Source organism: Lathyrus oleraceus, chromosome 7, assembly GCF_024323335.1.
Source record: "Lathyrus oleraceus cultivar Zhongwan6 chromosome 7, CAAS_Psat_ZW6_1.0, whole genome shotgun sequence".
Lineage (NCBI taxonomy): Eukaryota > Viridiplantae > Streptophyta > Magnoliopsida > Fabales > Fabaceae > Lathyrus > Lathyrus oleraceus.
In genome coordinates this window covers 71,474,856-71,499,223 of record NC_066585.1, presented here as the reverse complement: position 1 = coordinate 71,499,223, position 24,368 = coordinate 71,474,856, and the positions used below count along the sequence as shown (strand labels likewise).

Below are 24,368 nucleotides of genomic sequence, written 5' to 3'. Positions count from 1 at the left end.
TAAATGGGTAATACAAGTGTATTATCACACAGTATGAGTTGTAATCCTTTAAACCACTTAGTGGGTGACACATCATAAAGAATCATGGTGGCCCCAACTAAAATTTTGTGTATGTATACTAGAAATAGCAATAGTTACTTCGTGAGAGGGAGTGTATATGTTGAAATGGTTAAAACCAAATAAGGTAAAAGATTGCAATAGGGTAAGAAAAGTATTTGGATAGTGTGTTAAAAGCAAGTAACGTTTGAGATCATGAATGAACTAGTGTATATACTTTAAGTGCATTTTCTTTTGCAACTTGACCTTGCTCAACTAATGCAAACTTTCTAGCACTATAAATACACTCATATTATATGCATATCGACTCGTGGAATTTAGAGAGAGAAACAAAGTGATACCTTCAACTAAGGGTTTTGATCACTTTGAGAAAGAAAGAGAGTGACACTTATTCTTAAATTATTCCAAAGTTTTCAACAGTTTTTTACTTAGATTCAAGAAATGGCCATGCATCGTGAAACTTTGGCTTTTGTCTTTGGCCTTCTAGGTAGGAGTCATACAAACTTAGGCACAATGAAGACTAATCATTCATCATTATTTTAATCTTTTTCATTTTAATTTATTTATATTATGTGTGTGCCTATACAATATTTATTTGGGATTTTGCCCAAGTAAGTATTTCTCTCTAGATAGATATATATATAGCTATACCTATAGCTATAATCCATGCATATTCATCATACTTTTATTTTTCTCATTCTTCATTAACATAATTTATTATGCTTGTTGTAACCATGCATATCAAATTTATATCTAAAAGTTGATATGCTATTATTCTTTAGGGTTTAAAATTTTATCGACTATATATACATATATAGGTTTACATGCAGATTGCATGGTGATAGAGCGTATTTTTCATTTCAACCCTAATATTAATTTTGTCGTTTTATTGTCGTTTTTATAGGCAACATCATTTCCTTTGCAGTGTTTCTTTCACCTGTGTAAGTAACCATTTTTGTTTTTTTGTATATTAATTAGTCAAAGCTTTGAATTAACAAATTTTTGGACTTATATATATATATATATATATTTTTTTTTTATGCAGGCCAACTTTTTACATAATCTTCAAGAAAAAATCTGCTGAAGGATTTCAGTCACTTCCTTATGTTGTTGCACTTTTCAGTGCAATGCTTTGGATTTACTATGCATTTGTGAAAAGAGAAGCTGCTCTTCTTCTCATCACCATTAACACTTTTGGAATTATTGTTGAATCAGCTTATCTCATAATCTTCCTGATTTATGCCTCAAAGAAATCTAGGGTATGTTTATTTTTTTAATTAACCTTATACGTAATTATTAAAAAAAAATTACTATAAAATTTAAATTTTTATAATTTTTTTTTATTTTCTTATAGCTTTCTACCATAAAACTACTTCTCTTGCTGAATGTGTTCGGATTCGGAGCCATGCTTCTATCAACTCTTTACCTCGCCAAGGGAGCGAAACGTCTTTCTATTATCGGATGGATTTGTCTTGTTTTCAACATAAGTGTTTTCGCTGCACCTCTCTTCGTCATCGTAAGAATTCAAAGATATAAAATTATTTTTGCCTATAAAATTTTAATGTATATAATTAAATTTTGACGATGATTTTGTGCAGAGCAAAGTTATAAGAACGAGGAGTGTCGAATACATGCCATTTTTCTTGTCCTTCTTCTTAACCATCAATGCTGTTATGTGGTTCTTCTATGGCCTTCTCCTCAAGGATTACTATGTTGCTGTAAGTTCATTATTTTTAATTCACTTTTCATTTTGGGAAAAATTTCACCTTCACTTTATATTTGATAATGTTGAAATATACTTTTAGAAAAATATACTAAATATTTTTGTGCTCCATTCATATGGAGTTTCCATGAAAAGAAATATTTGAGTGCTATATGGACCCCCCTCCCCCCAATAATTTAATTAGAAAACTTTACATATAGGAAAAGCTAAGTTATAAATTAATTTATTCTTTTCTTCTTTTGGATAAACAAAAGTATTTTATTTAATTATTTTTATTACTTTTATTAAATAAGTTATTATGAGTATTTCATTAATGTTTGTACTTTGGATGATGCAGCTACCAAATACACTTGGGTTTGTGTTTGGCATAATTCAGATGGTGATATATTTGATATATAGAAATGCAACACCAGTGCTTCAGGCACCATTGAAGGGTCAAGAACTGAGTGGTGGCCATATCATTGATGTTGTGAAGACTGGATCTGAACACAATCCTGCAGGTGGAGGAGGTGCGGTTAGCAAATTCTGATTAAAGGATCCATGACCAGAAAAATAATAAAAAAATTGAAGAAAAAAATACTTAACCTAAACTTTCAATTTCATATAATATTGTAAAATGCAAGAAGGGTGTTTAGTTTCTTGTATAAGTGTTTAGTTTTTATTATTATTATTATTATTATGATTATTAATTAATGTAAAGGTGTGGTTTTAATTTGGTGTAATTGGCAATGGCTATGAAAGCAATTATATAACAATATATTCCTAAGCTTTGGCCATATATTATAACTCTAATAATTAATGTCCTATACTACGTCAATGTTCTAAATAATTTCATGTGATCAATGTTCCAATATTAATGAAAATGAATTGTTTAAGTAATATTTTTTTGTTTAGTAATATATACAATGATATAATTGATTGCTACACTTTTATAGTTTTATTTTATAATTTGATTTTATAATTTAATCATTGTTATATTAATGACAAATTATAACTACGACAATTAGTCTAAGGTAGCTTGATTCGTGAGGTAAGAGACTACTTGAATAGTCTAACTTATTCAAATACCTAAAATAAATTTTGTGAGAAAAACAATATATAAAAACAGTTATGTTCTAAATTAAATTGAAACTTACAATCTCAAAAATAAATAAATTCAAAAATAAATTTAAAATAAAATTTATTTAACTATTAAATATATTTTTATTTATGTTTAGAAAATTCAATTGAACCGTTTCAAGGTCTAAAATTATTTTTAAAATTGTATTTTTTTAGAGGCTAAAGTAAGAGTTTAACTTGTCTTACTTATGTTTGAACTTGAATTTGAGAGAATCGAGTTTCTTTGAAATTCTAAAAACTAATTAACAAATTATAATTAGTATCTCATTAATATTTTTCTAATCTCACATGAAAATTAAATGTCAATTATGCTATAGTGATCAAATCATGTATAGTTTAATGTTAAGGAAAAGCAAATCCATGATATGAATTATGTGAAGGGATGGATTCACTTTTCTTTTTAATGTGTCATATACAAGGGGACAGATAAGCCCTCCCTAAAAGTGCTTCAATATAAAATCAATTAATGTTCATTTTGATAAGGGCATCGTTCTAATTACAAGACAAAAATACCGGACACTAAAAATGATTAAAGGATACTAATCTAATCTAGTCAAATTCCATTCCTTCACAAAAGGGAAAGTGTTAAGATAATGCAATAAGCAACGATTAGAAATTAATTTTTTTATAAGAAAAAATATGAATTAACTAACACAAGGGATGATTAACCTATCAAAACACAAAAGAAAAACAACCAACTAGAACAACAACAACAACAGATCATCAAAAACTATCTAATTCGACCGTGATAAATTTGTTAGGAAAGGAATCATTCCCAAGCTAAAAGCTTAGTCATACACACTCCATCGAAATTGATCAACAATCCTCTTTTAAAGAGAATCACATTTCGACGCGTCTAATTTGACCAACATAAAGCTAACCCAAATAACCATCATGTGTCAATTACAAAAGAAGACTCACAAGACATCTCTAATGCTTGCAAACAATTAATAATCGAACTCGTGAGATTTGAACAGTTAACACGAAGTCAATCACAAATCTTACGCAACAAAAGCCTAGAAACGGGACACTCACCAAAGAGATGACCAGATCCTCTTTTCCTCCAAAACACAAAGGGCAAACCAAGTTATGAGAACTGAAATTCTAGTTATCAGACTTTGGATGTCACACTGGTTGTTATGACATCCAATTCTGCACAGACTGGGATTATGCAGAACTTAATAGTAAGTGCAGTAAATAACACAAGTAATTGTTCACCCAGTTCAGTCCAACATGACCTACATCTGGGGGCTACTAAGCCAGGGAGGAAATCCACTATTAGTAGTATCAATTCAAAGCTAAACTCACCCGTTTACAACTTATCACTTAATCCCTACCCAATGCAATTTCAATCTTAACCTAAGATCAGAGTTCCTACTCACTCCCCCTCAATCACCTCAGTGATATTAAAGACACTTTGAAGTCACACTTCAAAAACAACTCTTGATTATGCTTCACAGCTTAAATCAAGATACACAGCACTCACGCTTAAAAGCTTTGAGTGACACAACACTTACAACTCAATGAACACCCTATGCCAAAGCAATCATCTACTTGATAATGGCTTGGCTTACAAGATACGTCTAATACAAGACTCACAAAATACAGCAGTGAAGTATGATGGACACACTAACTCTTCACGCTTCAAAATCCCCGAAACTGAATGAAGGAATGCCTTCCTTTTTATATTGCAGCACCTGGGCTTTTGCACCTGTATTTTCCTGAATTTTAGGTCACACAAGTTCCCTCAAATTCAACATTTAGGTTGCTAACAAATAGGCTATTTGTTAGGTTCATTGAATGTAGCTTGGTTGTTGATTTCCTGGATTTTCTCTCAGCTGTTGAATCCCTAAAGAATAGCCTGAGAAAAAGCTGAAACAGAAAACTGAACAACCTACAATTTAGCATATGCTGTCAGGCACGAATGTCACGACATTCAGCTTGACATCAAGGTCCATATGCTGAGTCTGTTTTTCCAGAAAACAGACTGTACAATTTGCTGACCTGTACATGATCAAAATGACCATACTACAGTAACAGCTTACATTAGTAAATGTCAAAGTGTCCAACTTAACATTTACACATTTGGCCTTAAGTTAGTTCTGTTATTCTCTTGAAGAACAAACTAAGTTATATGTTGAAGTATAGCAGAACACCACTCTGCCTAATCTTCACCAGCTGCTGTTAATGATGAATGTCACAACATCCAGTTTGACATTCAGTCAGTAGACCTTATGCCAGGTCTGGTTCTTCCTTGATAACCAGACTGCAAATGAATACTAAGTTCTAACAGAACTTCTGTTCCTTAGTATCTGTTGACAGGTATGAATGTCACAGCATTCAATAATCCTGTGTTAGCTAGTCCTGCAGTAACTACAATGTAGTCACATATACATGTCATGACATCAGTCAAGACATTAGTGTTTTACCATATAATGCAGCCAATTTAAACACCTACAAACTCCCCCTTTGGCAAATTTTTGGCTAAAACACTTTGATCCCCATAACAGAGTTCATAGCAGCGGAATAATACTAGCTAATACACTCAGAGTGGCAGCACACTCACACACATGGAAGTTAAATAAAAACTTCACATAACAGCACACACATATTAGAAGTTGCACCTAAACTTCAACATCAGCTGCAGGGGGGGGGGGGGAAGTTAAATAAAAACTTCACACACATATCAGCATACACACAGAGGCATACAACAGCATACACACAGAAGCTAAATACACACTTCATCACACAGCTGTAGTATGGGAAAACTTCAATCTGTCATGAATGGGTACCTGTTTTAATAAAGTTTAACAATGTAAACTTCTATTGTCCTGGGGTATCACTTGTCACTCCCCCTTTTGGTCAAAAATGTTGCCAAAGCAACACTTTAATTTACAGACCCACAAATAGTAATTTGAATTACACACATGACAGAAAAACAGAAAAGAAGTGATTAATCCTCTGCCTCATCATCAGCCTCCTCTTCAGAGCTGGCCTCTTCCTCCTCCTCAGCCATTTGCCCTTCAGCTCCATCCGTGTCCTCAGCAGTAGATTCCAGCTGCAAGATGAGCTGTTCCAGTGCATGCTTTCTAGCTCCCAGCTCTTTGCAGGTCTCTTTGAGAACTGTAATAACATCAGCTTTGTCTGGTTGGTTGCCAGCTTTAGAAGTCTCTCCCGATGTCAAGACAATGTCAGGGACATGCTTGCCCAGGAACAGTTTGTAGCTGTAAGCCAATGGACTCTCTCTTCTTTTCACGAAGTCATTATCTGTCAGGATGTGTGGAAATTGATTCAGCACAATTCCACATATGAGAGATGGAAAGGCAATGGGTCCCTTCACACTAAAGCTCCCAGCATGCTTCATTGTCTGATCAAATATGTAAGCACCATAGTTCACCTTTGCCTTGGTTCCCACTGCATAGATGAACTTCCCTAATGCCACAGACACAGTTGACTTGTGGTTAGTGGGTACCCAGTTGGCTGATCCAACTTTGTGTAGCATTGCATACTTAACACTTAGTTGGCTGGCTACTAGCTTCCCTTTGAGAGGCCATTTTCGGACTTGCTTTGCTGTGATGACTTGACAGATTGTATTGTCAGTCACTTCAAGCTCAGGTTGCTCTTCATCCGCTCTTCCCAGATACTGATTTATTACAGAAGGGGAAAAGGTCACACATTTGCCGCGCACATAGACCTTTCGAAATTCCTTGGATCTCCCATCAGCACACTCCTCTGACAGATTTACAATAAACTCCTTCACTAAGGTCTCATAGCACTTAGGAAGTTGTGACACAGTTCTTATCAAACCTGCCTCCTTGATGAGATCCACAATCTCTTTACAGTCCAATGCATTCTGTGCCAGTTCTCTTTCCAATGCCAGCCTCTTGTGGTATACATACTTCCACCTGTTAACACTGGAGGCAAAGTGGAAGGACACATTGTCAATGGGAACTTCTGGGACACTGGTTGCCAACCTACTGGAAGAGGGTTTCTTCCTGGACATGGATGTTGTGACATCACATGGGGCATCAGATTCAGACTCAACCACCACAGCTTTGGTCTTCAACTTCTTAGGCACCTCTTTGCTCCAAGCTTTTGTAGGACCATAGCTTTTCCTCTTGTGTGTACTCTCTGACTCTGGTTGCTTGTGAGGATTTGTTGCACCAACCTCCTTGGAGGGGGACTTCAGCTCCACAGCCTTTTTCTCCCTTCTGGTCCTGACTCTCTTGGCTATCCTAGGGACAACTGTAGCCAGAAGTTCATTGTCTGAGAGCTCTTCCACGTTAATCGTCTCAGCCCTAGGATTGTCCTCAACACTTTGAGTAACATTGGCCTTCTCACTTCTTACTTTGCCTGAGGGTTTTTCAACCTTTGATCCCTCATGAGCATCTGGTTGCTCAACATTGTCAGTGACATTTTTTCTCAACACAACAGCTTTATCTTGACATGCAGCAATGTCAGGAATGATTGTGTTCAAGGGAACAGAAACCCCAGGAACATCTCGATTGCCAGATAGTATCTGAGTGACGATAGTTGCAATGGAGTTATGTACATACCTTGACCCTTCCCTTGTGTGTTCATCAAGAGCGATTTCTGATGAAAACCCGATGACCGTTTCCTTAGGTCTTCTTGCATGGGACGAAGTTGCTGCGTCCACAACTGGATCCTCCCGGGTAGGGTGGTGAGACTCGGTGCTGTGAGAATCAGACATGGTGGTGTACGAGGAGGTGTCGGATTGACGAGCCATGCTGAATAGTTGAGAGGGAAGATGAATCGTTTCTTTGGACGAGGGTTTGCACGAGTGGAGAATGAAACGACTGAATGTGAAACGCTTTGTGCAAGAGTAAGGTCTATTAGATTTTGACCACTCAGCGCTCACCATTTGTTTAATAATTTGACTTATTAAACAGTAGCTAACTAACTTCATTAGTTGCTATAACTTTTCAGACGCACGCATTCCCTTTTTGTCCTTACTGTACAATGTCATGACATTCTGGGTGACATTGTACTCTGTCTGCATCAGGTTCCTCCAAACTAGAGGTGACCACCTGCCTCCACAAGCAAGGTACTGAGTTTCTGCAGACGTCAATAACACACACCTCTGTCTATCCCTTGCTGTCATATCAGTTGTATGATGGCCAAAGGGAACCAAGGGCTCATTACTTTTGAGCAGACAATTTCCATAGTCTGTCCTTTTATCTAAAGACAGATATGAGACTCTTCTCATAGTTCCCTTGGAAATGCTCTTCTTCACTCCTTTTACCTGAGGGGCATCAAGTTTTCCTTGTCCCACCTTCCCTTCCTGATCTCCCTTGGTCAACCGACACTTGGGAGGGTTGATAGAATCTCTAGATTTCCATAGATAGCAATTATCTTTGGATCTATCTCCTCTCATCACTTCTTGATTGCTCCCATTCAACACCACACATCCTCCCTTGGTAAATTCCACCTTATATCCTTGGTCACACAGCTGGCTTATGCTTATGAGGTTCACAGTTAGTCCTTTTACTAACAATACATCACTCAATTTTGGAGCTTCTGGACAGTCCAGCTTCCCAACACCCATGACTTCTCTTTTAGTTCCATCACTTAATGTCACAGACTTGGTGTTAGAGGGATGTAGATTCACCACTAGGTAGTTCATCCCAGTCATATGCCTTGAGCAGCCACTATCAAGGTACCAATCTTGTCTGATATGTCCCCTTGAAGAAGTGTGAGCAAGGTTAGCAACACACTTTTGATTCTCAGGTGAGAAGTGCATCTTAGATGCCAGCTGCTTAGGATTGACCCGAGGTGTCTGCTTAGCCGCCCATGTTGGTCTTTTAATGGGGGCATTATGAGTAGACACCTTTTTCTTGGGCCTACCTTGAGAGGTCTGGTTTGGGTAACCATGCAGCCGGTAGCAGAATGGTTTTATGTGACCGAATCTACCACAGTAATGACATTTCCATCTCTTGAATTTCTTCTTCTGATGATTGTTCATTCTGGTTCCTCGATGTTGTGACTTTGGATGAGACTTCCCTTTGGATTTTTGAACTTTAGCCTTTGGGCGTTGGCGTTCAGTTGAGGATCTTTTCCCAAGGCCTAAACCAGATGTGTTTCCAGACTTCTGTCCTGTCTTCAGGATTTCTTCCAAGGTGTCAGATCCCTTATTCAACATCTTGATGGATTTGGTCATTTGGTCTAGCTTAGAGATCAGCAACGAAATCTCACCCTTCAGACCCTCTATGACTTTCAGCTGCTCTAGTTTTTCAGCTTCTAGTTCTTTGATGAGTTTCTTATGCTTTTCTCCTTGGATGCAAACTTCTGCACTTTTAACACATAATTCTTTATATGAGGCAGCAAGCTCATCCAATGTGAGTTCATCTCCACTTGAGTTATCCTCTGAGGCACAAACACTGGTTAGAGCAGTGACTTGTTTGGCCGATTCTCCTTCAGATTCACTCTCAGTGTCTTCTTCTGACCAGGTGACAGATAGTCCTTTCCTTTGCCTCATGAGAAGGATAGGGCAGTCAGCCTTGCTATGACCATATCCTTCACATCCATGGCACTGGATTCCCTTGCCTTGGTTGGCCTTTTCTTCATGAGTTGATCTTTTCTTTATGTCAGACGGAATGTTCTTGACATTAGATCTACCCTGTTGATCAACTTTCTTTATGAGCTTGTTGAACTGTCTCCCAAGCATGGCTAAGGCTTCTGATATACTTTCATCACCTCCAGTATATCCTTCTCCTATAAAGGCTATGCTTTTCTTCTTCTCAGCATACTCACCTAAGCCCATTTCAAAGGTTTGGAGAGAACCAAAGAGCTCATCTACGTTCATATTGCTGATGTCCTGAGCCTCCTCTATGGCAGTGACCTTCATAGCAAACCTCTTAGGCAAGGACCTGAGAATCTTTCTTACAAGTTTCTCTTCAGTCATTTTCTCACCTAGTCCACCAGAGGTGTTTGCAATTTCAAGAATATTCATGTGAAAGTCATGAATAGTCTCATCCTCTTTCATCCTCAGATTTTCAAACTTGGTTGTCAACATCTGAAGTTTGGACATCTTCACCTTGGAAGTACCTTCATGAGTTACCTTGAGGGTATCCCAAACTTCCTTAGCTAGTTCACAATGGTGCACCAGCCTGAAGATGTTCTTAGTGATTCCATTGAACAGTGCATTCAAGGCTTTGGAGTTTCCAAGAGCTAATGCCTCTTGTTCCTTGTCCCAATCTTCTTCGGGAATCTGCACACTGACTCCATCTTCATCAGTCCTCGTTGGATGTTCCCATCCCTTGTTGACAGCTCTCCAGACTTTGCTGTCTAGAGACCTTAAGAAGGCTATCATGCGAGGCTTCCAGTCATCATAATTAGATCCATCCAACATGGGTGGTCTGTTTGAGTGTCCTAAATCCTTGTCCATGGTACTAGAAAGTAACTTCCCTAGATCTCACCCAGAACTTCACAGGCAGGGTGCCTGCTCTGATGCCAATTGAAATTCTAGTTATCAGACTTTGGATGTCACACTGGTTGTTATGACATCCAATTCTGCACAGACTGGGATTATGCAGAACTTAATAGTAAGTGCAGTAAATAACACAAGTAATTGTTCACCCAGTTCAGTCCAACATGACCTACATCTGGGGGCTACCAAGCCAGGGAGGAAATCCACTATTAGTAGTATCAATTCAAAGCTAAACTCACCCGTTTACAACTTATCACTTAATCCCTACCCAATGCAATTTCAATCTTAACCTAAGATCAGAGTTCCTACTCACTCCCCCTCAATCACCTCAGTGATATTAAAGACACTTTGAAGTCACACTTCAAAAACAACTCTTGATTATGCTTCACAGCTTAAATCAAGATACACAGCACTCACGCTTAAAAGCTTTGAGTGACACAACACTTACAACTCAATGAACACCCTATGCCAAAGCAATCATCTACTTGATAATGGCTTGGCTTACAAGATACGTCTAATACAAGACTCACAAAATACAACAGTGAAGTATGATGGACACACTAACTCTTCACGCTTCAAAATCCCCGAAACTGAATGAAGGAATGCCTTCCTTTTTATATTGCAGCACCTGGGCTTTTGCACCTGTATTTTCCTGAATTTTAGGTCACACAAGTTCCCTCAAATTCAACATTTAGGTTGCTAACAAATAGGCTATTTGTTAGGTTCATTGAATGTAGCTTGGTTGTTGATTTCCTGGATTTTCTCTCAGCTGTTGAATCCCTAAAGAATAGCCTGAGAAAAAGCTGAAACAGAAAACTGAACAACCTACAATTTAGCATATGCTGTCAGGCACGAATGTCACGACATTCAGCTTGACATCAAGATCCATATGCTGAGTCTGTTTTTCCAGAAAACAGACTGTACAATTTGCTGACCTGTACATGATCAAAATGACCATACTACAGTAACAGCTTACATTAGTAAATGTCAAAGTGTCCAACTTAACATTTACACATTTGGCCTTAAGTTAGTTCTGTTATTCTCTTGAAGAACAAACTAAGTTATATGCTGAAGTATAGCAGAACACCACTCTGCCTAATCTTCACCAGCTGCTGTTAATGATGAATGTCACAACATCCAGTTTGACATTCAGTCAGTAGGCCTTATGCCAGGTCTGGTTCTTCCTTGATAACCAGACTGCAAATGAATACTAAGTTCTAACAGAACTTCTGTTCCTTAGTATCTGTTGACAGGTATGAATGTCACAGCATTCAATAATCCTGTGTTAGCTAGTCCTGCAGTAACTACAATGTAGTCACATATACATGTCATGACATCAGTCAAGACATTAGTGTTTTACCATATAATGCAGCCAATTTAAACACCTACAAGAACCCATTAGAACTCCCTGCCTTGCCAACTCCATCATGGTTGGGAGCCTATTCAAAATCAACCTCCAACAAAAAATTAACACTTTACTTGAAACTTTCGTCTTCCAGAAGCTATTCAACGCAATAGAACGATGAGCATCCACCACCCAATTACAGTTATGAGCTTTCAAAATCCTCTTATAACTCGCTTTGACAGCGAAACCTTTGGAATTTTTCCATAAAACAAACTGATCCGAGTCATTTACGATAAGTTGGATAGGCTGTAAAATCAACAACAACTCTAACAACACGACATCATCTGTTGTTGGGAGATTGCTAGCCCGAAAAGCCTGATGCCACATTCATCGGTCAGCAGCCCAAAAACCAAAATCTTGAATTTTTGATATATCTGCCACTACAAACTGAAACAAAGTGGAGAACATCCTGCACAGGTAGCACAACTAGCCAACGATCACACCATAAGTCAATACTCTCACCATTTTCAAGCTTACACGCAATTGAAGAAATAAACCAATTTTCATGATTTTCCGCTATCGTCGATCCAACCACATAAATGTCTTTCCACCAAAGAGACGCTTTATTTCTCACATGAACATCAAAATCATTTAGCATTACTCTTTTGATATCACCATATCTTTAAGAAAGAAGGTTAGACCATAAAGAATTGTCATTATTCAAACTCCTCCATTTCCACTTGTTTAACAAAGAATGGTTGAACTTCCCATAATTCCTAATTCCGAGATCCCCTTTTTCTTTCAGCTAGAAAATTTTGTCCTAACAAATCCAATTGATTTTCTTCTTATCTTCCACACATCCCTACAAAAAGACCCTTTGAATCATAATAATTTTCTTAATGATTGCTTTGGGAGCTTTATAGAAGGAGAAAAAGTAAATCGGAATACTAGACAAAATAGAATTCAAAAGAACCACCTTTCCCCTATGGACAAATGCTTATTTTTCCAACAAGCAAGCCTTTTTCTCAACTTCGAAACAATAGGATTCCCCACCTCCTTCATCCTAGGATTAATCCTCACCGGTATGGCTAAAAAATTGAAGGAAGTAGAGTCAATCGCACAATTAAGGAGCGAAGAGGTCGCTTGAACAAAATATGAATTCAAGTTAATGCCAAAAGCTGAATTTTGATCAAGTTCACACGAAGCTCGGAAACTAACTCAAAACCTCTAAGGAGAGCCTTAACACTCCAAATATTCCTCCAAGAACCATCTTCTATCAACATAGTATCATCGGTGAATTGAAGAATTTCAAAGGGAGAATGATCATTTACCCGAAAACCATCAAATTCCCCCCAAGTTTACGCTTTATACATCATACCCGACAAACCCTCTACCACCAACAAGAAGAGAAAAGGAGAAAGGGGATCCCCTTGATGAAGCCCTATAGAAACCTCAAAATCCTTTGTTGGACTCCCATTAACAAGAATAAACATTAAACTATTAAAAACGAGCGCTTCAATCCACCATCCCCACTTGGAACCAAAGCCCGTCCTCCTTAACGTATACCTCATAAAGTCCCAAGAGACATAATCACAGGCCTTTTCAAAATCTACTTTCACCATCCTACAATTCTTCTTGTGTCTTTTAGAGAAATCTATAATCTCATTAATGACAAGAACACCATCCGACATGTTTCTACAAGGAATAAACGATGACTGGAATTTAGAAAGAAGCTTACTGATAACCAACTTCAACCTAGAAGTGAGCAACTTAGTACAAATTATATACATGCCCCTAATAAGGAAAGTCGGTCTATATTCATCTAAAGTGAGCATATTGTCTACTTTAGGAATCAAAGCTAGGAAAGTGGCAGCCATCGCCTTAGAAAAATACGCAAACAAATAGAATTCATTAACAAAATCTAAGACCTCATTCTTTAAAAAATACCAACAAGCTTTACTAAAACCAAAATTAAAGTCGTTCGGCCCCAGACTTTTCTCTCCATCTCAATTCCATATTATGTCTCTAACTTCCTCCTCCGAGAATGGAACCTCTCAATTCCAAAACATGTTGCTTTACATATTTGAGAAAAAATCGAGAATTGGAATCTCCTTCTGAAAGCCAAAAGCTCCTAGCTTTCTAACGAAGGAAACTCATCTTCGCAAGAACAAAATTCCAAACTCTTTTAGAAGCTAATGATCTAATATTAGCTAGCTCCTCAACAACCATCAGATCATCACTAGCTGAAGCAAAAATCTAAAGCGCTTAGATCCTTAATAGCATCATCCACTTCCAAATTCAAATGGCCGAAAACCTATACGTTCCATCTTATCAACTTTTCTATTAGGAATTCTAGGTTCTCCTTAAAAGAGTAAACAACTTTCACTACTACAAATAATATATTTCATCATAAAACTTCCATCTTTTAATTTTTTTTTAATTAATACCACATCTTCCATCGGTTTCTAAATATAACCGAGGGAAAAATAATATAGGACCTGCTTTGAATCCCAACAACAACAGTCTATATTTTTATTTCTTTAAAAGTGGTTCCTTTCTTTTTTCTTTTTTTTTTTAAAATTAATGATCTATTCCTTCGGTTATATTTAATAACCGAGAGATTAAATTATCATATTTTACTATAAAAGCACTCGTTAATCAGATTTTCCCTAAACTTAACTTATATGTAGTCGCTCCAAACTTGTATACATCATTCTTTGGGATGAATTGCAAGGCATAAAAAATCTTCAATGTTCTTCTATATTGAACAAAATATTTTTTATGTTCTTGCAATCCATCCCAACATAATTGTGTTGATGTTGTTGTTGTATTTTTGGAATAACCTTCATATGTTGTCAATAAAAGAAAACATTGAGAAATTTATTGCTTTCCTCGGTTGACAAGATTGAGAAATTTATTCCTAAACACAATCATTTTGTTCAATTTCATGTGAAAGCATTTGCCCTGAAAACATTTGCTCAAGATAATGAAATATCTCTGGGATGGATTGTAAGTACAGAAAAAAATTCTCTTGGTTGGAACAGATAACTTATTAGAAATTTGAAAAGATTTGTTGTTCTCCAAGAAACCAATGTCAAAATCTGGATTTGTTTAAATAATTTATTTGAATATTCTATGTAAACAATGTAATTCAAAAAATGGTTTTCTCCTCGGTTTTTTATAGAAACCGAGAGGTATCTGGTGCTTGGGATGGAAAATATTTTATTGTATTTTTTATTTAAAAAGAAACACATTTTACCTCGGTTTTGAGTAATAACCTAGGTAAAATATAAGCATATTTATTCAGTTTCTTCATTGTCCTTAAACAAATGTTTGTCGTCCATTTAATGAGTATCAACGCTCGACACACTGCCATTAGTGATCCACATGAAACCTAAAACCCTCATTATAAAAGTATTCTAAATATTAAAGTTTGATAATGAAATATTTGATAAAAAACTTTGAAACTTAAAAAAACAACCCTCATTATAAAAGCATTCTAAATATTAAAATTTGATAATAAAACATTTGACAGGAAAAAATTGATACTTAAGAAAATATTTATTTTATTTGGGAAAAAAATTCTAGGATGGATAGCAAGAGAAGAAAAATTTTCTATGATGGATTGCAAGAGAAGAAAATTATTTGGGTTCAACGTTTGTATTCTTAAATTATCGTATAACTGAATATTTGTTTTATTTATATAGCCTTTTTTTATATCAGACATTTGATCTTCCTCCAGATCAATTAAACAAGAATCCATAATATTTTCTATTCCCCAAGATATCCAACATTTGTTCTTCACCGACAACGATGACGATGAATTGGATTCAACATTTTAAATTATATATTTTTTGTAATCAAGGTAATATTCTGTGTAAACAATATAGTTTGTAAATAAAATAATTTATTAATATGGTGATAGTTTAGTAAATATAAAAAAGGTATTTCTTGGGATCAAACCAATGACCATTTAAACTATCTTATCGGTTATTCTAAAACCGAGGGGTAAATAAGATCCTTTTAATAACACCCTTCATTACCTTACCTTTGTAATCGAGGTTAAATCAACTTCACATCTGAGGTTATATGTATTTTTTGTAGTAGTGTTTTCCTTCTATCTCTGCCAACTTCCAGGTGTTTTCTGCAAGCTGAAGGAACTCATCATGTCTGATCTAACATCTGAAAAAATTTGAATGGTTTCGGACCCTAGTTTGTGGTACGTCCCTTAAACCAAATGGGACAATGGCCGGAGATATCTCTATTACCAATCGCCTACCCATTCATTTTCCTAGCTTCTATCAACCCCTCTATTAATAAGAATTTGTCCAAACAACTCGTAGCCCTCCCATCTAAACCGAACCAAGTGAATTTCCTCCATACCACCATCAGATCAACAACCTTCCTCTTTTCAAAGAACTCATTGAATTCTTCCATCTCAAGATTGTTTTGGTAATGAGAACTACACTTCATCTCACCTTGATACTTAATTACATTAAAATCCCCACGCACGCACCACTCCTTTACAGGAAACTTAGATTTATAATTAAATAGCTCCTTTCAAAGTTTCCTCTTCTTATGAATGAATAAAGAGGAATAGATGTTAACCACATACATATTTAAGCCTTTCAAAACCCCAATGATTCCCATAAATCCCTCACTAGAAAAATTGAAACTAAGAATAAATGTACCTTCTTTCCACAAGATCAAGAGACCTCTTAATCTGCCACATGACCCTTTAAACGACCACTTAACCTCTGATCCCCCCATAATTTAAATACCAACTTCTCGTTCACCTCCCAAACTTTTGTCTCTTGCAACAAACAAATGTCAAGAGTCTCATTCCTAATGAACTGGCTCAAACACTTCATTTTGATAGGACAGCCACTCCCACAAAATGTTATAAGATAACACACTCACGACAAACCCCATTTATTGACCTCCTTCTAAATTTTTGCTTCCTAGTCTCTATTCTCCAAAGATTTAATCGCTTTAATGAAAACATCCTCTGATGCCTCACCTTCCACCCCAAAAAAGAAAACTTTGGCACATAATTTTGAAGCAATATCATCCCTCTCGTTTGCCCAGAAACGCGTGTTACCTTGCACCAAGCAATAGTCAGAAATCTCTTCACACTCTGACTCCCCTGACCACCTATCCTTTGACAAACTCGGTTGATTTCCTCGCTGATAATTACTAGGTTTTGAGTTGGGAAACTCTCAACTTCTCGCTTTAGATGGCTTCCTGAGAGGGTAAGAGCAATATTTCTTGATATCAATTCCTGTTGCATTTCTATTATTCTTCTCAGAATCACCATGTTGCGAAAATTTAGTAACAGAAACATGAGACTTTTCAGGCTCCTCGAAATTCTGCTGAGCAAGAGATTTAGTTTATTTAACATTTTTTGGGAGATTAGAAGAATACGAAGGTCCGTTTCCCCCCAAACGAGGAGTTGTGATAATCCCTCCCTTAGATTGGGCCTTAGATGTAACATGCCAAAGATCCAACAAAGCCAAGTCAAAATAACCCAGTCCCTTCGAAAAAGCATTACGTTCCAAGCCTTTATTTTGCAAAGCCACATGACCTAAATTTGTTGGTTTAGGTTTAAAACAATTCAACGAACTGGGCCCCACAACATCTTTCTGCTCTAACCTTGTAGTAGAATCTACTTCTGCCACATTATTAGAGTTGTCCAACCTAGGCACCTGCAATTCCATCGCATGAGGACTCTTTGACTTAAAAACTGGATCATCTGACACAACTTTAGCCAAATCCATGCAAGCCATCACATGATTTAAATAAGTCTTCATTTTTATCTTCCTCGAGCCTGACAATAAATTCATCTTCCTCGTTATTATCTTCCTTGTTGTCTCCCTTATCCATTTCAAATTCAGTCTGAACTCAACGCCATTAACTTTAGCATTGATAGTCTCATTAATCAACCATGAGCATCCCATTCTGATTAAAAATCTCACCACATCCAACTTAGATTGCTTACTGGTATTGTCATTAGCATGCAAAAATGCACCAAATAGTTTTGAGATGAACTCAAAAAAAGCAACGCCCCAAACATGACAAGGTAACCCAAACACACGAAGCCATGTAACCCTCTCATCATCAACCACTCTAGGCTCCCATTTTCTCACCTCTTTGAACCATTTTCAAGCCATGAGGCACTAGTACTCACTAAGTCTTCAAGCTCTCTAACTTCTCGACCTTCCAATAAACACAAATTGGCTCCCAATGGAGTAAACTTGATACCATAATAACCTTCCTTGTCAAAAATATCTTCAATCTTATACGTCATGCCAACATTCTTAACCACTCCCACATAGATTTTGCTGAATCTACTAAGGACATCTTTATCATCAAAGTTGAACTCCAAAAGGTGAGATTTCATCTCCTTAGGTTATCATGCTTGGAACTTAGTGATTGCAACGTAAGATCTAGCGTCCCTACACCCTAACACCTCTTTTGCTCCCTCTATAGCTCTTTTAATGAAGTTAAGCGATGGATGCAAAAATACCTTGTCTCTTCCTTTCGACTCCCTTTGAAATCTTGGTAGGTTGACAGACAACTTCTAATTACCTAGAAAAATATTATCAAGCTTAGTTGCCAAGTGTTCTTCCTCGAACACGTAAAAGAATCTAACAAAGCCAAACTTGTTTCCTTATTTGTTCCTCCTTGACCGAATAATAACCTCATCAACAATTCTATAACCCTCAAACAACTCAAAAAAATTCTTGGCATTCGTCTTCTCAGAAAAGGATGGGAAGAAGTAAGATGTAGATGAACGTCAACCTTTCCCTCTAAGACGACTTGCATTATCCCAAGCCCTTTTGTCCCCGTGTTTACTTTTGCTATCCACCTTAGTCCACTCCTCCTCCCACACTCCTTCTCTCTCTACTTCATTCTCTCTCATGTTGATATATTACAAAGTGAATCAATGCCAAGCATCAACCATTGATATATACAACATTGTGGATTATAACCTAATTCTATACTAAGAAGATATTGACTCTTAATAAAATTTTATTTACGAATATTTTCTCAAAATATCAACCAATAGTGACATATAAACCAAAGTCAAAACATAATAAAAGTGCTGAAACCTGAAAATTAATTGCTAAATGCCAAGGAACCCACATGTTTATTTGTCTTTTCTACTTTTTCTTGCAATTTTTTATTATATTTAAAAGCACTTTTTCTTCATTTTCACTATTGTCTCAACTACCAGGTACAATAGTTTGTTCTAACTGAAGTAGTAACTGTTCCCGGATAGTGATTTGAGCAATTTTTTTGACAGGTTGAGTAATTACTAATTGTACTTGGCCTATAAATTAATTAGGCTCATGTGCAAGAATGGTACAAATATTCTTTGTTTTTGGTAGGATGTACGAATATTAGGTTTCATAAATTTGGAAAAAATTTATTATTTATATTTTAAATTGTGTATAATTTTTCTAAATTTGTTAATCATATTTTGCTACTAAAAAGCACTTTTATGAAATTTTTTAATATGGTTAAATTGCTAAATTAATTGTTTATGTTTTCTTTATTTATAAATACATCATTTTCAATTAGTTTCTTATTTCTCATTTATCACAACGAATCATTTCTAAAAAAAATAATCATTTTTTAATAGTAAGTTAAAACAAACACAGTTTAAAAAAAATATTTTTTTTTATAAAATAAACGAGACTTTATTATTGTGCATATTTTTAATCAATATAATAAAATTGAATAATTCTTCAGGTAGATAGATATTTTGTTTCAAATAAAATGAAACCCTACCATTTCCACCATTTAAATAAACCCACCACTTAGTGTTTTGTGGTAACCAAATTTGCATGGTAGACACAACGTACGTCTCAAAATAAAAGGCACTTATTATATAGAAAGAGAGAAAAAAACGACAAAAGTTAGCTAAGATTTGCATATATTTTATTATATTATACAATTTACTTTTCTTTCTATCAACTCTTCCATAGAGAGAAAAAGCTTAATAGCCTTTTATGTATGTGTTGTTAATTCATTTTGTGCCTTTTAATCAAATTATTTTATGAATAATTTGTTTTAAATGGTTCAAAATATTTTGGAAGATAATAATAATAATACTAATATTAATAAGGGGAATTAATAAAGGGAAAGGGTAGGCAGAGGAAAATGCACTAACTAAAAAACGTGATATTACGAAAGAATGGGCCAACGCATTATAGGATGATGAGTATGAGTGTGAAGAAGATAAGCATTTGAAGGCTTTACGCAAATAAGTGAGCCAAATTGTTGTTCTAAAAGTTGGCTATGCATGATTGTGTTGAAAGATAACAACATGTTGCCATGCATGCACAATACTTGGTTGGCTTGTTCCCATGTTAATTCAATCCTACAACGGATGTGCCACCATGCATATAGCTAGGTAGATAAGGGCTGATGCAATACACCACTTCTTATAGGGTGTACCTTTAAAAATTTATATGTTAGATTACTTATTAAATACATTAATTAAAGAATTTGGATATTATTGATTTGGATTGTACTATGATATGGATGACTCATCATAAGTTGGATTATTCTTTGGGGAGTGTGGTTAGGGATGACAATATGGATGAATTAGATGTATATGAATTGAATTGTTAATTAATGGATCAAAGCAATCTATCAATCCATTAACAAATCACTAAATTTTTTTTTATATAAAATAAAGTCTAATCTATCTATTAACACTACTGCGTAAAGACTTTTTCACCACGGTTGGTAAAGGGATATCATCATGGTTGATCAATCATGATAACATAGGGTGTGGTTGTAAGTATGTCGATTTTCACTACGGACGAGTGACTGTAGTGATAAGCTAGGTGACACACTACCTATCATAATGATTATCTTAAACAACCGTTGTGATATATATAAAGGTCATGGGTTCGAAATCTAGCAGCAACAATTTAATTAAAGCGTGAATAAAATGAACATTTCACCACAGTTATATATTTCAACAGTGGTGGTATGTACACATGAGTTTATATATAAAATATATAGATTTCTTGTTTTTTCTACCCCTTAATAAACATATGAATCCATTCAAATTGATTTTAGAAGATAATAATATGAAAAATTAAATTATTCTTGAAAAACAATTTAAACGATAAACTATTTTTCAAATTGCATGCATCTCGTAATTCATCCGGCGTTCTTTAACATATAGAATTTGGTTCAGTGTCCCAAATTCTTCAAAGTAATAGTTCCTTCTGTTTTAGTTTATTTTGAAAAACAACAATTTGATGACTAATTCAGATTTATCATCATCACTATCATCATCATTATCTTAAATGATGATGATGATGATTATGATGGCAATGATAACTATAAGAGAAGAACCGCTGCTTTGGAGAATATGGGGCATTGAACCAAATTCAATATGTTAAAGAGCGAGAGATGAATTACGAGATGAATATAATTCAAAAAGAATTGATTGATCTAAGTTGGATTTCAAATATAACTTAATTTTTAGATTATTATTTTCTAAATCAATTTAAATGCATGCTCAGTGAAGGGTTAGTGAAATAAGTAATCTACATATGTGTCATACCCCAAAATTTATCCTCCTCTTTTCCTTTTTGCATACCTCATTTGCATACATCCAAATCACATCATGCATGATCATTGCTTTTGGTCATGAAATCACAAGCATGACCATATATTGGTTTGTATCTTAGCCCTAGGGCTCCCATGTCTTTTGCTTGTCAACTAACCTTAATTTCATTGAGAGATGTGGCTTGTTTTCTTTTGTTACTCATGTAGGTGATCATGCTTCAAATCAAGGCAAGGACAAGGTCTTTTGGGCCAAGAGGAATGCAAGTTTGTTCATGGTGATTCAAAGGTGGTTCATGTGTTTATTTTCATGCCATATCACTCAATCTTCAAGCTATCTTCAAGACCAATCAAGTCCTAACCAATATTTCATCAATGGTTTCTCATTATATCATCATCATGCCTTGAAATGCAAGTTATTGCATTCATTCCAAGCTTTGATAACCAAAGAAACCTTACCACCATTGAAGCCCGACACCTTCAAAACCAACCACTCTCTTTTTCGATTCAAGCTCTTTTACTTCCAATTTTTTGCCTGGAATCCTTCATTGGCATCCTATGAATGTGTTTGAAGCTTTGCTTTGGTCTGAATCCTTCTGCAACCTTGCTTCTGGATCCACCATTGTTGACTTCTGAAGCTTCAATCGAGAAGGTAGATACGAGTCACCATTTCAAGGAAACAAGTTACCATTCTCTTCGTGAGGTTCCACTGATCAAAAATCCTAACCTAATTGTCATTTCTTTTCAGTATTAACCATTTAATTTTACTTTGAAGAACTGGGATTCTTTGAGTTTCTAAGAAAATTATCCCTGCTCAAAGCAAATCAATTTCTCTGATGCAGGGAGACGTGAACGATGAAGTGTTTCCCATCTAAATCCATGTTTGATTCATGTTAAAAACACGAGTTCATCACTTTGCAAAAATATGAGCTGAGGTTGAAGACGACCAAGCTTCCCTCATGTTTCAAACATTTCGCTCCAAATTTCAAATATCTGACCAATCATGTTCAACGCGTGGTTTTTTGTCAAATGTTTTGTCTGTTGTAATCCGATGCAGTGATCCATTGGGTGAGCACGTTTTTACTTTGAATCCTGGCCATGTGATCAACTGACTAGACTTAAGTAGTCAGATCTAATGGCTTTTTCTTTTTCGCTTGTTTTAATTTTGTTTTAATTTGTTTCAAATTCCTTTTTCTTCTAAAATTAATTAAAAATAGTTACCTTATTATTTTTTTATCCAATTTTTTTTCCATAATTCCATAAATATATTTTATACCTCATATATTTTTTTTTCTATTTTTAAAAAATCATTTTTGCATTTATTTCATATTTTCTTTTATTTTCATTTTAATTTTCTTTTTTTATTTTTATTTTAATCATTTTAAAACATTTTTGACCCCAACTTTTTGAGGTCAGGCTTTTTATATTTTTGTTGACCTTCCACATTTTTCTTAGATTTTTTTTTGATGCTTTGACCTCTCTTTGAGATTTTTTCTTTTATTTTCCTTATTTAATCAATATTAAATCATTTTTAATTTATTTTATTTTGATTTTGGTTGACCACTTGTTTTTTTGAGTTGACTTGATTGCTTGGTTGATGTTTTCTTCCTCAACTCAAATCATTGATAGATGGACTTGAGGTTTGTCAACCTTCTTTGATCCAAAACTATTGATAGATAATTGTGAATCATCTTCAATAATTTGCATCAATGATAGGTTAACCCTCAATGTGCCATATTTTGAGTCCTTTGATTTGAGATAGAATGATCCGAGGTAATTGACTTGATTATCTCTTTCACTTCTTTCCATCTTCATCTCTTTCTTTTGCTTTGTTCATTGTGTGACATTGATGTTTGAGATTAACTTTGTGTTAATTCTCTAACTTGTATGACACATACATTGTAATTGTCCTGACACAATTGACTAACCATTAACTCCTAACATTACTCTTGTTATTTACATTATTTTCATTTAATTCAAGTCTTTTAAGTTTATGTCATTTATTTAATGCACTTTAATTTCATGTCTCATTAGCATCATATCACTTCATTTTATCATATTCATATGTTGCTCTTATCTTGTTTGATGACTTGCTTGTTAATCTTAATGAATCAAAACATGATAAAGTAACTTGGACCTAATCTTAATCCTATGCTTTATATAGAGTATTGAAGACCTTTTGGACTTTGGACTTTGATTTAGGATTTAGTCCATTTGCTTGACTTGGAATGATCTTGGATCCTGATACCTTGTGGACACTTTGACTTGTTTTTGTTCTTGCTGAACCCTTGGATTTTGTGTTTTGTTTCATCTGATTTATGACTTTTGCCTCTTGCATTCATCTGTCTAGGCTTAACACACTTTTGCACACACATTGCTGTCTCTTGGGCTACCTAACAATGAGCATAGGACAATAAACTTTGCACCCATATGACTTACTCTTGCGCTACCTAAAAATGATACCCTAGGTTAGATATGTATGCTCATGCATCCTTGTTTGTTCATTAATCCTACTCCTTTGATTTAGTTTGTTCTAATTCCCAATGGACCTACTAAATCCTTTCATCTGTTACCACTTCCCTTTTGTCTTTGTCAAGTGACCATAAGTCCCCTAGTCACTTGATGGGACTTGCCTCTATCACTTTGGAGCATCATCCTCTAAACAAGTTCAAGCCCCTCAGTGGACTACAACTTTCATTAACAATCATTCATTTGACTCATCCCCACAAACGACTTTGGGACCCTGCTCCAACAACTTGTCAGTCACTGACTAGGCTTGCATGCCATGAGCCTTAAGTAATAGAGAATGATGAGAGGGGATTTTCCCTGCACTTGTCTAGAATATCTTTGGGTACGGGACGAATGACCAAGTCTCTCATAGTATTTTCCTCTATTCATAGACTTTAGTGAAATTCTAGTTAGTTCACTATCAAGTCTTCCTCTAGCCCCTGTGGCTCCTCTCCTTGGATCCTTTTGGTTTAAACACCAATGCAATCTCTTTCCTTTTTATGGTTGACATCTTCATGGTTATTCCTTAGGTTGAGACCTATAGACCTTCATGGTTATTCTCTGGATTGACACCTTCA

The 24,368-nt window shown here is 35.4% G+C and overlaps 1 protein-coding gene across 1 annotated transcript; it reads left to right on the top strand.

Annotated features, from left to right (window-relative positions):
• The first annotated feature begins 350 nt into the window (after nucleotides 1–350).
• On the top strand, nucleotides 351–2,558 carry LOC127101001 (bidirectional sugar transporter SWEET10). The gene is made up of 6 exons (XM_051038309.1): nucleotides 351–544; nucleotides 962–998; nucleotides 1,103–1,316; nucleotides 1,412–1,573; nucleotides 1,656–1,775; nucleotides 2,118–2,558. The coding sequence occupies exons 1-6, from the start codon at nucleotides 499–501 to the stop codon at nucleotides 2,307–2,309; spliced, it is 771 nt and encodes a 256-aa protein (XP_050894266.1). The 5' UTR covers nucleotides 351–498; the 3' UTR covers nucleotides 2,310–2,558.
• Nucleotides 2,559–24,368: the final 21,810 nt, after the last annotated feature.

Bases quoted from the DNA above. Each gene is read 5' to 3' on its own strand.
- LOC127101001 (XM_051038309.1), top strand. From the start codon at position 499: ATGGCCATGCATCGTGAAACTTTGGCTTTTGTCTTTGGCCTTCTAG. The intron at 999-1,102 runs GTAAGTAACCAT...TTTTTTATGCAG, and splicing joins GCAGTGTTTCTTTCACCTGT to GCCAACTTTTTACATAATCT. The intron at 1,317-1,411 runs GTATGTTTATTT...ATTTTCTTATAG, and splicing joins ATGCCTCAAAGAAATCTAGG to CTTTCTACCATAAAACTACT.